Source organism: Rhopalosiphum padi, chromosome 1 (assembly GCF_020882245.1).
Source record: "Rhopalosiphum padi isolate XX-2018 chromosome 1, ASM2088224v1, whole genome shotgun sequence".
Classification (NCBI taxonomy): domain Eukaryota; kingdom Metazoa; phylum Arthropoda; class Insecta; order Hemiptera; family Aphididae; genus Rhopalosiphum; species Rhopalosiphum padi.
In genome coordinates this window covers 58,537,212-58,550,508 of record NC_083597.1, presented here as the reverse complement: position 1 = coordinate 58,550,508, position 13,297 = coordinate 58,537,212, and the positions used below count along the sequence as shown (strand labels likewise).

At 40.2% G+C, this 13,297-nt stretch overlaps 1 protein-coding gene across 5 annotated transcripts in view; it reads left to right on the top strand.

Moving 5' to 3' along the window:
• Positions 1-13,297, top strand: part of LOC132917216 (protein gustavus) — a 68,534-nt gene that overhangs the window by 37,414 nt on the left and 17,823 nt on the right. The window contains exon 1 of one of the 5 annotated variants that reach the window (XM_060977836.1): positions 8,141-8,726. The exons of 3 other annotated variants lie outside the window; for them this stretch is intronic. In XM_060977836.1, coding sequence (XP_060833819.1) covers positions 8,179-8,726 — 548 coding nt within the window. In that variant the 5' untranslated portion in view covers positions 8,141-8,178. Of the gene's footprint in view, positions 1-8,140; positions 8,727-13,297 lie in introns of those variants that run through there. One more of the 5 variants, XM_060977837.1, reaches the window with a different exon arrangement.

Below are 13,297 nucleotides of genomic sequence, written 5' to 3'. Positions count from 1 at the left end.
ACGCTGTTGAATGGTATTATACGCTTTTTTTTATATAATTTTTAAGAAATCAAAATTACGTATTTTCTCATGAACTTGTATTATGCTTGGATTAAAATACCTAAGTATATCTACACAATGTCAAGTCTCAGAAATTAATACATTTTTAAGACAATACTTTGAATAAGTAATATCATACCGTAAATCACAGAATTTCGGGAAAGAAAATGTTCTCTTTATAAAAAAATAAAAAATAGTGATAATAATTTGCCTGTGGCCAGTGCACTGCATGTCGTCCTTTTGGCGGTAGTTCTTAGGATACGACATGACATAAACAGTTTAGCCCAGCCAGTAATTTTGTACATCAGAATAATATAAGATTACTAAGACTGCCGTACCATATTATAATTATTTTAGCGGTCGTCAGAGGCATAATTAATAGTATGTTTTTCGCCGGTGCCCAGAGAAGAAAATCGGCTCGTTTATCATTTTTCACGTTTGTCGCGTAACGCAAATCTGTTGACGATAACAGGCGATGGTTTTTTTTCTCTCGGAATCAGCTTGGCGGCCTGGGAACGACTTTGTATTTTTAGTCGGAGTCTTATCGTGCAAAAAATAAATCCCGAAACGAAAACACAACGGTCGATTGGCGATTCCCTTGTATAGCCTATAATCGTAGCACGGACGCGTGTTGTATAATGAAAATAAAATACAATCTTGTTGGTTTCTGTTCCCGTGATGTACAACAAAATATGTGTTGTGTACCAAGTGTACTTGTATAATATATACAATAATTAATAATTATTACGGAATTTCGACGGGATTTTTTATCACGCGATAATGATAAATACTTCTTAGTTCTTACATTCAATATATATATTCTGTAATCTGTAATATGACCGAGACGACGACATGTGCAGTATTGTAAAGGAAAAAAAATCGCGTCTCATATACGACGGGTGTTCGGTGGGTTCGTTGTTTTCTTTTCGTGAGTGCGTGTGCGTTCGTCGTCGACGGACTACGGTGGTGGCGGGTCTGGCGGCGGGTGGCGGCGGTGCGTGTTCCGGGCGGCCGATAGAAAACTGGCAACGCCGCGCACAGGATCGACAGTCATGCGTTGCCTAGGCGGTCGGAATATTGATCCCGTCGGCCCCCGGCGCACGTCGTGCGCTACGTTGCAATGCCTCACGACAAAGAATCCGTCTTCAAAAAAAAAAAAAACAACATTTATATACCCAACAAAATGCACCACCATCACCATGACGGCAGGGGTGACTTCTTCACACAAAAATGACAGGACAGGAACCCCTCGGAAGAAGACCAAGACGAATTCTTGATTTTATTTCTCTTTCTTCCGCTAACGAAAGGTCCGAAATCTGTTCGTGATAATTTTTCCCCCATTTGTTACAATTTTATACATGAGCTACACGAATGGGTGGTGCAGCCGTGCGATACATAACGAGTATGTATAAATGGATAATAATAGTATAATATACAGCGATCGGTTCTAATCGTCCAGCAAACAACATTTAACACGATATACTATATTATATAATAATTTATTTATATTTATTTATGTAAATTGCGTTTGAGGCGATTTGTGGGCTTCAGCTTATTTCGTGACGGGTTTTACATAGCAGTTGTGTTTTCATTGGTCGATTTTTATTCGCGAATTAATTAATTTTGTAGCCAGCCTCTTCACTATTATTTATCAAGTTTATGTTGCTCTTAGGAATATTATACATAATATGTGCTGCACGTCAATCCGTTGCAGGATGAGCTTGCAGTGTGCATTGCGTCTGTCGGTCCCCTTTCTCGTTGCTATAGCAATAATATATATAGCTGATATACCTACGCCTGTCGGTCAGCGACAGTATAACGTAGTCATACGGCCCCAAGATAAGTATTTTACATGTATACGCAAATCGAAATGCACATAGGTATACTCCAAAAATCAGTTTTCGAAAATAAAATCTATATATAGGTAGATATTTCAAAACAACATTATTTCAATTTATAATAAGTATATACAACGCGATCATACATATTATACAATGGCGTAGGCCTAGGAATACCAGGAAATCGACAATCGGCATGGTATTGTGTAATTATTTCACTGTTTTTTTTTTTGCTAGATGGAAAAAAAACTATGACGAAAGGATTTACGGAATACTTTGATTAATATAGAACTTTGTATCGCATTGCAATTTGCAAATGATTATTAATAAGCAAGTAATATTAATTTTAATATTGCATTCGCCGTCATTATGTATAGCTGTCTACGTCTTTGCACAACTTGGAAATTCTTCATGTACCTATTTACACGAGTATATACAATAACTTGTACATTTTATGTACTGTAGAATTTCAAATAAATAATATGTTATATGTATATTGTATACATTAAGTAATAAGTCTTAATGATTAAGACATTAAGTGTAAAAAATTTTTCTATGAAAATTAAATAAGACGGTTTATAACAATCATTAATTAATAGTATACTAATTATAACTTAAAAGTTAGGTAGGTACAACATAATTAAAGGTATAATAATTATATAATTGTTAAGCAAATACTTTACATCACCTACATAAGAACTTATTATATGCTTTACGTTACTGTTTATCTGGTAAAATGTAAAACTGGTAAAACTGTTTATCTATAAAATGATTATAGACCTATAATAGAGAAAAATTGCGATGAGACAAAGAGACAAATTAAAAATCATGCATATGAACTGGCTTGTGTTTTGGTAGAAAATTAAGAGAGAAATAACATTAATAATTTGAAGGGGAATCTATCCGAACGGTTCATATCAAGAGCATTAATTTACAATTCACATAGACCGTATATATTGAATAATATACATTATATATTATTCTATATATAAGTCAAACTAACAAATTGTAATCCTTCTACGAATTCGAAAAAGGCACTGCATCCCTACTGCGACAATCGCAAATCAATCAATAGTTTAAACCGTAATTTTTGTAAAGCTAAGGAAACAGCCACAATTTTTGGCTTGAAAATTTAAAACCGTATTTATTATACTAATATGTCAAATTTAATTAAACTAAAATGTTTTTTTTCTTTGTAACTATGAATATTTTGATTGTTTATACCATGCATGTAAGTAATAATGTAATAGTGAAACCTTGAAAACAATCGTGCCGGAAATACAACTTTGTATTCGAGTATAAAATTCTAAATCTGATTATACATAATATGATTACGTTGTTCATAGTCGGCAGTGTGAAAATCGTAGAACTTTATTCTTTAGATAACATTATTTAAGTTTCCGGGTCGGCCGCCGTGGCAACCTGTAGATTAGATAGTGTTTTAAAAGAAAATAATACTACATTGTAACTTACCTATTAGTTATTACTTTATATAGTAGTTATTGATTTTGTTTATAAATATATTTAATGATGAATCGAAGACTGACTGTCTTACGAGAATTGTTGTAAAATGATTTCGTGAGAAAAGAAATATGACACTGTAAAAAAAATATTTGTTGATTGAACGCACGATATCATAAATAAGATATGTACAAAAGAGGGGGTGTTTGTGGTATGGTTTATCTTTAGCATTTATTTTTGCAACGAATGAATGAGTAACATTATTTCGTATAAAGTATAATTAAACATCTTTTTTTATTTTGCAACAAATTATTGATCATCATATTTACTTATCTTTTTTTTTTTTTGCTGACAACAGTCGATTATAATTGTTTTTCATAATAAAACTCCGGAAACGGGTAAAATTTTCATATAATAGACGTCAGACCTACGGTTAAAATTCTACAGTAATTTGTAAGTATTAATAACAGTACTGATTGTAGATGAAAGTTTTGTGAGAACTGGGAATAATAATAATTTATACACCACCCCAATGTTTCCCTTGACAAAAATGAACTAATATATATATATATATATATATATATATATATATATATGTTATCAACTTTTTGGTCAATTTATGAGGAAGCCTATCCACTTGTTTTTATTTCCATATTTCATCCTCCTATTTAACTAGTTTCTTTAAAAACGTCATGATGCCTTCCCATAGTAAAAATCCCATTGGTACTATTGTAATTACAAGTCATAATTTTATCAACTTTTGATCATGCTTAGTATATTTTATTTTATTCCATATTGTTATTACGTTAATTATGTTCACAAACAATTATGCATTCCCACCCCAATAATCGATTCAAGCCATTATTTCGATGGTGACGAAAGAAAACTGATTTCTAAACACAATAATAATATTATTATTATCGTGACAGTCGCGTGTTTGTGCCCCACTACCCGCACGAAAGTCTGGCCGCAAAGCTCGTCGTCCGTCGCGACGGTGACGGGCCGTGTGCCGCAGATTTTATGGTTTTTTCGTATATTTTTTGGGACGTCTGCCAGAAATGATCGCGCGACCGTTGGTTGCTGTTGTCTCTTGCAAGGTTTTTGGCATCGCGATCCGTATATAATATAGTATCGTAAGTCTCTGTTATCATCGCTTGTTCACTCCATCGCTGTTGCCACCGCATCGACTGCACCTGCGGCGTGGGTGGACGATGGGTTGAAGGGTGAATGTGGGGCGGGGAAGGGAAATTTTTAAGTCGAAATCGCGAACAAAAACTATATAGCACCCGCGACCCGTTGTGGTCGGTGGGGCGGCCAAAAGGAAAAAAAACTTAACCACTAGTGCCAGTTGGCATTTTTCTCGTGCGGCGTCCTCTGTCGTAAGCGCGCGCGCGTCGTTCGGTCGTCGCTCTATGATGAAAACGACGCGGACTGCGTTGGCCGGGTGTTACGCGCAGAGGACGACAACGAAATAGTGCCATTACCACCGAGACGGGCCCGGCCATGTATGGAATTCTTGGCTCGGCGTTTTCGAGGCAGCGGCGGCCATCCCGCATTGAATACTACTTGTGGTAACAGGATTTCCGAAAACTACGGAAACCGCGCACGTTTTGTCCGAGCCCCGTGTACTGTGAAATGAATGCGATATTAGGAAAACAAAAAACATACGTTGTAAGAGTAAAAATAAAAGTACATATACCTATAGACGTGACCGCTGGTTTAATAATGTTTTTATTATAATAAACAAAGAAATATTTATTTTAAATAACTTTTTCTTGACCGTTTTTCCGTTTACCAACGAATATATAGTGCATTGAGCATGCTTTATTATGAAAAATAAATGGTGGTGAACGTCGTTTCGGAGACAGACGAGCGGAAATGAAAATGAAAACGGTTTTGGCGGCGGGAAAGGCGCGTTAAAAATACGTTCGACGCCACAACTGCATAGTAGATATAGTAGTCTACTACGACAGCAATAACGGCTCGCGTGGTGCCTAACCTACGTTCGATTTCTATTTCTATTGTTGGCCCGTAGGCCGTAAATGGTTTTCGTTAATCGATTTTTAGGTTTTCGCGGGTACCTGTATATACTATATAGTGTAAAATGTATATTTTGCGTACCTAATACCTATGTAGAACAATATTATTTTAACATTATTATATTTATAGTTCTAATAATTGTGACTGAATTTTAGCCATTATAAATTACAGTAAGTTACCGCATAGTGTGTTCCGCAAAAACAATCGAACATCCTTTGCACTGTGACACACATGTACTGTATGTGGTTAAACTCGAAATATTATTATGACATCATATTAATATTCATAATTCGTCTGGTTGTATATTATGTATTATTAAAAATATTAATCGTTGCGTTGCATTTGGCAGACGCGCGTGCGCGCGTTACCGATGTACTGTATCAAACACTATCAAATACTACACTATAGACAACAATCATCGGCGGTCACTCCTCCCGAGACCTTAACACTTGGTACTCAACAATATTGTACATCACAATATTATAATCACCGTAATATTATTAACAATAATCGATGATATTATAGACGCAAAACAACGAAGACGTCAAGTCGGACTATTCGAATTATTAATATGCATATAATACAGAACATTATGATTTATTATGCGCGCTTATAAAATGGAAGTAGCCATATACTAAACACGACAATATTGCCGACGTGCTCTAAAATCACTCGTCGCTGTGATACAGAGTATAATCTCGTGCATACGACGCCGTTCACGGCTGGGATTCAATTATTATATTATTTCCTAATCGTTTATCTTTCTTGTAACATTTGACAACGTATCATTATGTAACAAAGCTACATAGCGTACTTACTTTATTATCGTACGCACGCATAAATAATATCGCCTGCTTATTATTGCATGTGTCGCTGGTCGCCCGCCGCCGAGTGGATTTGTTTACTATCTTTTCCTGAAACACAAGCTCCGGGACATTCGTATCTGCGCGGAACAGCCGATAGACAGTTTTCCCTATCAATCATTGTGACGCCAACTCCCCTGTTGTAGCTGCACTCGGAGTTCTATAATTATTATTTATTAAATACACACAGTTATAGTCTACATTATAGCTACAGTGGACCCTCTTGTCTTAATAACACTGGCAACTTAAAATACACTAGTCGAGGTGTTACACTGTTGGTTTACCCGAAGACTAAACAATAGGTACGTACGTCCTAGATTGTTAGTTTGAAAACTTAATTCAATTAAGTTCACCAACACTCACTCTCCTCTTTCACCATAACCTGTATAATATACATTATTATACGGTATGGTAAATTGTGTACATGTCGAGTTCAAATCGTGTAGTTACGGAAAATCGATTAGTAATAATTTTGGTTTTTAGTTAAATCACGATGGCACTAAATTGCTCGTATATTTCGAACGTTCTATCAGAAACGAACATTTCTCATTGAATGTTATTACTCGTATAGTCGTATCACTATAAATGACTAATGAGTAATGACACTTGAAAGTGAAGTCTACACCTCTGTATATTATTTGTATAATAATCTACAATATTCAATATTGAACGGGGAAATGAATTTAAAAAATGTAACTACCGTCTACCTATTATATACTATATTATAATATTATATACTTTTTCTTGTATTTGACAACCTTAGTTGAAAATAAAATATATAATTCACATAAATACCCACATACAAACGATTTCAATATTGGTTTTGAATAATTTATAATGATGCGATAATATATGATATTTTATGGTTGTGGCGATAAAATACACGCGTAGTATACACACTCGCGTGGCACTTATAACTTATAACCCACACATACTTTTGTAAAATTCATCGTAATTGCTATTGCGCGCGCGTGTATTTATGTATTGCTGCGGTGATAATACCTATTCGAGATATCCAAGTATAATATATATGTATATATCTTTTTTTTTTCTAAACGTTCAAGTTGTACCGTCGAATAGCGCGATAAGTGTGTGTACAATCACTACAATCTGAAAGTGCAACTGAGAATAGTATTATTAACCGTGTACGATGTGCGTCGTTATTATTCGGTCGTCGACGACATAATAACATTATATTTCGCGGCTTTCGACCCGAAGCAAAAACAAAACAAACAACAAAAACAATTAAAAACCGAAATATCATTAAAAGAAATCCTCTAGCCCGCCGTATAGAGAAAATTTTTTTTTTTTTTTTTCAAAAAGCCCCCTCGCGTGCTCGGTTCTTCGTTTCTCTCTCCTGCCGCGCGCGTCGAGCACGGCGCGCGGCGTTGGCGATTCAAGGGCGTCACAATGGAGCGGGGCGTTGTGCGCGCAGCTGTTGGCACACTCCTCGTGCATGCGATCCCACCTCGCGCCGCCTCGACGACCGTCGTCACTTTTGGGCGCGTGCTTGCGCGTGCGTGTTTGCACGGCTTTTTCGGCGCACCACAAAACAATCGCGCGCGGGCGCACACACTATCGATGACGATTGACTCGTCGGCGTGGTCGATAATCGTTGTCGATGTTTCGCGACTCGATATTATGTCGTGTGCAGCAGCAGCGCTTCGGCGGTGGCAATAGCGGTCGGCCGGAGGGGAGGGAGGCGGCGTATAGAGCTGCCTGCCGGTCGTAAAAAGCCGCGTTGTAGCGATAGCGACGGCGGCCGCTTCGCCGTTTTAACAGTATGGCGCGGTGGGGGTGGGGGGGAACGGGGCAACGGTGGGGAAAAAATCGATAGTGTACGACTATGCCGCCGGGCGCGTGTGCGTGCGGGTCGACGACGGGCGCTCACCGCGATTCCGGAGGACAGCCAGTTCGTGTTGAGCGCGCGGTTTGTCATGCCAGCAGTGGTTTTGCCGACTCGCCACTGTATAGCAGCAACGAACACGACGACGTCGACAAAAAAATCGCCATCCACCGCCGCCGCCGTTACTATTGCTGCTGCTGCTGCTGCTGCCGCGTGTAACAATATTACGACGACGACGACTACGCTCTACTGGTTGCCTGTAGTGGATAGCCCGGCGTGTTGTTTTTGCTGTTATTGCGGCGGTCGGCTGTTCGTCGTCGGCGGTGTCCCGACCACCGGACGTGTTAATAGCGTTTGTAGCGGTAGTCCTCCGTTGAATCGTTTCGACGCGTGTTCGCCGCAACCGCCCCCGTCGCGTAATAATTTCGGTAGGCTCTGTCGGTGTGACGGTGCCGTCGTCGCCGCCACCACAGCCGCCGTCGTGCTATTGGTGCCGTATGTGCTTGGGCCGCCGTGCTTTCGACCGATCGTACTGCCGCCCACGTTCGTCACCACCGCCAATAACCTCAGGCATCACCGCCGGATACATCACCAACACCTGTACAACACGGCCGTCGCCGGCAACAATATGGAAACTAGGTAAATACCTAATAACCGAATGAACGTTTTTATCTGTCGCCACGCGTAGTTTTGCTGCGCTGATAATATTTTTAGAACTTAGTTAATCGTCGTAGATAACGTTTAGAAGCGGCAACAACAACAACAACAATAATAATATATTATAATACCCATGTCGCACGTCCTTGCCGTGTCGACCAATCATAAGTAATTCGTATAATAATTATTATCATCTAATAATAATAATAATAATAATAATGAAAAAAAAACACACAATATGCGCGCGCGCTGATACACACACTCGTACCGTGTCGTATTATTATTATATCATAGTACGTTCTCTACTACTTATCATCGGAATATCCCGTGATAACCGTTTACTTTGTGTACTCGTACGTTTTACCCTTTCGCGAAGACCCGACACCGTCGACGCCGCCGCCGTCCCTACCTATACTTATCCGCCTATCTCTCTACCTACCTAACTACCTTCCAATCTATACGGCCTGGCCTACGGTGTGGTACGCTGCATAATATGCGCCCGCGTAGAACTTGATGCACGGCAACAGCGGACGCCATCGTTTATTGAACCGGTCTTGAAAAAACCGCTTCGGTTGCCCTTGAACCCATATCCCCGGCTCGCCACCATGGTATCTGATGTTGTATTATGTGTGTACACGCGAGTAGTATACGCGCGCTCGGTCGCCGTTCTCTTTTTCTGTTTTGAGTTTTTTTTTTATTATTATACCTTTCTGACTCGGCCGAGCACCGAGGGCTTTATTTCGGTCCGATTTGGCGGTGGGAAAAGGCGACCGGCGGAGGGGAAGGGAGGGGAGTTGGCGCAACGACGTTACACAACAGCTGCTGCTACGCACGTTGTGTATGTGTGTGTGTGTATGTGTGCGTGTGTTTTATTTTTCGAAGCACAAAGAATATTATACACTAAAATTTTAACCAGTGAAAGTTTTTTCGCTTCCGCCCCGTCGCCGCCGCCGCCGCGTACAACAACAACGGCGGCGGTCGCCTGAAATAATTACACTGGGCCGGGGCCCGGTGGTCAGCACGAGCCGCAGGGACGTTGACCTCCTCCGCCACCGCCACCGCGTATAATTATACGCGAAACGGCCATCCCCTTTTGTTGTAACGGTTCGGTTGCGCAATGCCCGTTGGTGTGGAGGAAGTATACGTCGCTGAGGGGTAGTGCCGGTGAAGTGAGTGTGTGTGTGTGTGCGCGCGTGTACGCTGTACATAAAACGGTGTGCGGGTAGTGGTAATGGTAGCAGCGGTAGTGGTGCGGGTATAGACAGCTCACAATGCGTATTAAAAAAATAAAATAAAAAAGCTCCCCTCGTAGTTTTGTATTATGTATATGACGTGATAAATGCGTTCCGGGCGCTGTGTACAATGTAAAATGCACTTAAATGCGCACGGCTGTTGTGTGTGTGTGTGTAGTGTTCGCCAGGGTTAGTCGAACGTATGTTGCTATAGGTAGACCAGCGAATAATATGCTACACGACTAGTATGTGTGTTTGCATTGCGCTTGTAGGTACTTTTGGCCGTGTTTGTTTTTCCTCTCTCGAAAAAAGCGCCAAAAATAGGCTACGCTCACGCCCACTGAACAAAGCAAAAAAACATATATATTTTATATCGTGTTCGTGTTTTTAACAATATTATTGACCGTAACAAATTTTATTTTACGGGCTCGGCTAGGTCGGAATGTTTTATAATACAAAACGTACGGTGCGTGTTTCGGTGTGGACACATAACAGGCTATCTTGCTTTTTTATATTGTTGTGCTCAACGGGATAGATTTTTTTGGTAAATAAAAAAAGGACTCTGGACTGATAAAACCTATGGATAAGAGCATAATAACACGTTGATAGTGTAACGAGAACCATGTGCGGTGTACGACGACCTCGTGTAATACGCTGGTCTCGTGGCGTCTCGCGATAGACATGTTACTTATATAAATCGGTACATCGACGTGTTATCGTCGATCATCCGACGGAATATCATACGCGCCGTGTTCGGTTCGGTTCGGCACGGCGGGGCGTGCGATCGATGGTTTTATCAACATTGATACGACGTTGAACGGCCGTTCGGTTGACGCATTATGTTTGCCGTTTGCAGATGATGTATTGTGCTCGCGCGTATGGTATATATTATATGTGTATGACTTTCGGAACGCACTCGAAAAAATGTCGTTAACGCCGCATCCCTCGTGTGGTAAGAATATGTACATGGGGAGCAATGGGAAAAAGGGACATGACAGTGGCTGCGCGCACCCCTGCAAATCCCCGCGACGAGAGAACCCTCTCCGACGACGTCGGCGCGGCCTCGACCCTTCGTCGGGAGAAAGAAACCGTCGTCTTGCCATGTCTCGCGGCGGGTTCCCAAAATGCGATGCGTGTGTGCGATATGGTTTCGAGAATCGTTCGTTTTATATTAGACGTATTTTATATGTATGTATATATATATATTATATTACATCGTATACACGAACGACGGATATGGTCGTTGCCGCAGCCAATGTATACGGTCTCGACACGCACGTAAAAAGCCGTGGCGGTGAGTGAGTAAATTCTGTGAGTGTATGTGAGAGAGAGAGAGAGAGAGAGAGAGAAAAAGTGAGAGAGAATGAGTGATTCGAGTTGGAGTGGTATGGAGTACCCCAGAAAGCAACGTTGCCGGTCCGTGCGCCGGCCATCTGTGTGCGGTCGTTCTTTGTTTATTACGTATCCCCGGACACGACGTCTACGCTAGTAAATCGCCGTCGCTGGTGCTACGGTTGTTTTAACTCCACCAAACCCACTGCCGTCGTGTTCGTCAAGATGTGAGACTAATAATTCGTTTTAGATATCTTCTATCCTTAAGTGCTCCAATGATCACGAGGTTTCGGCCGAAATGCCATCGGAATATAATTTGGATGGTAGAGAGACAAAAACCTCAGGGAAAACGTTGACAATCGTACAAAAGTCATCACGCACTATTTTGTTATCTATTCTTTTATCGCGGTTGTGTGCTCTTGTACACTTATTATCACAACAGATATTACTACATTTTATAATACATAATACAACTGTGACAACTTTTCTCGTACCATCTGTCTCCTCGTATATACGGTAGAAAAATTATTTTGTTGTGTCTGTGACTCTGTGAGTGTGTGTATATTTCGTCCACCTACAACCGATGCCTTCATCGCCACCAGCAGCAGCAACTACAGCCCCCTTTCACTACGAGTTTTTTCTTTTCTCCCGTCCTCTCTGTCCGTCCGTCTCTCTTTCTGTAACCTTTTGTGTGTCCGCTATACACACACCTGGGTCGTCGTCGTCGACACCGCCTGGTCCGTCGGCGGCGGCGGCTGCTGTATAGTGTGAGCGGGCAGGGCGAGGAGGTGTGGGACTATCAGTGTGTGTGTGTGTGTGTGTGAGCGCAGGTATCGCCAGGTGGTTTTTATTATTATAGTTTTTTTTCCCCCGACGGATCCGACGAGAGACACCCACCGTATACATACATAATAATATCCAACAACAATACAAAAGTTTTGTGAATAACACCTCCACCCTCACGTTGTCGCTCCGCCGTCCGAATATGTGGTGAGTGAGGAGTACCTGTTGTGCGAGAAAATAAAATATATGTCTGCTGTCCTGACGACGGTGTCTCCGAGATTTATTTATTGGAATTCGTCGTATTTTACTCGTATATTATTATATATTATTAATGTGAGACGTCGAATGCGGCGGCGCCGTGCGAATACCTTCGAATCCGCCTTGGCCTAATTTCCCGCTATGCGTTGTGTAGTAATATTTCTGTGGCGTGTATAGATAATATGGCAGTAGTAGTAGCTAGTAGGTAGTGTTATTTATAATATATACGTTAATGTATTTTTTGTTATTATTTTTCTCAATCTTCTAGCGCCACGCGCCGTTAGAAATTTCTTACGTAGATTCGGGAGAAAAGTGAAATCATATTCAGTTTTCGGTCGAATTGTCACAGGACAAAGAATAATAGCGGAAAAGAATTAACATCGGTTATTTATTTTTATATTTTGTATTTCCTCTCGTGTTTTATATACCTATATAGTATATGCTACTTTATACCCATGGGGTTATCTAATCGGAATTACGTCTTTTTTTTTCTATCAAATTGTACAAATAAAATCTGTTCCGTTTAAAAGAGATTGCCTTTTTTATATTATTGTTGGTCGTAACCAAAGTGATTTGTGTCGAGAATTGAGATGGATTGACGAAAATGTATAGATATTTTGACAGATGGACAGAGAAGGCAAGAAAAGACGGCGAGCTGTAAGCGGTATCTTAGCTTCTTTTCGATTGTTTATGTTTAAGTGTGACATTTACGAACAAGGCCGACTAGCTTCTTGCTGTATCCAATAATAATTATTATTCACAAATGAGCATATGTATTTTTGTAATGACATCGTCGGATCAATAAAGAAGTCATTATGCGGGTCAAGGTATTGGGTATAAAACGAAACTTTTATCTTACAAATAATACCAAATTTAATTGTCTCTAAGAAAGTAATGGCATCCCTGATTTGATTTTATCAGAAAATATTCAAACTAAGATGTTGTGTT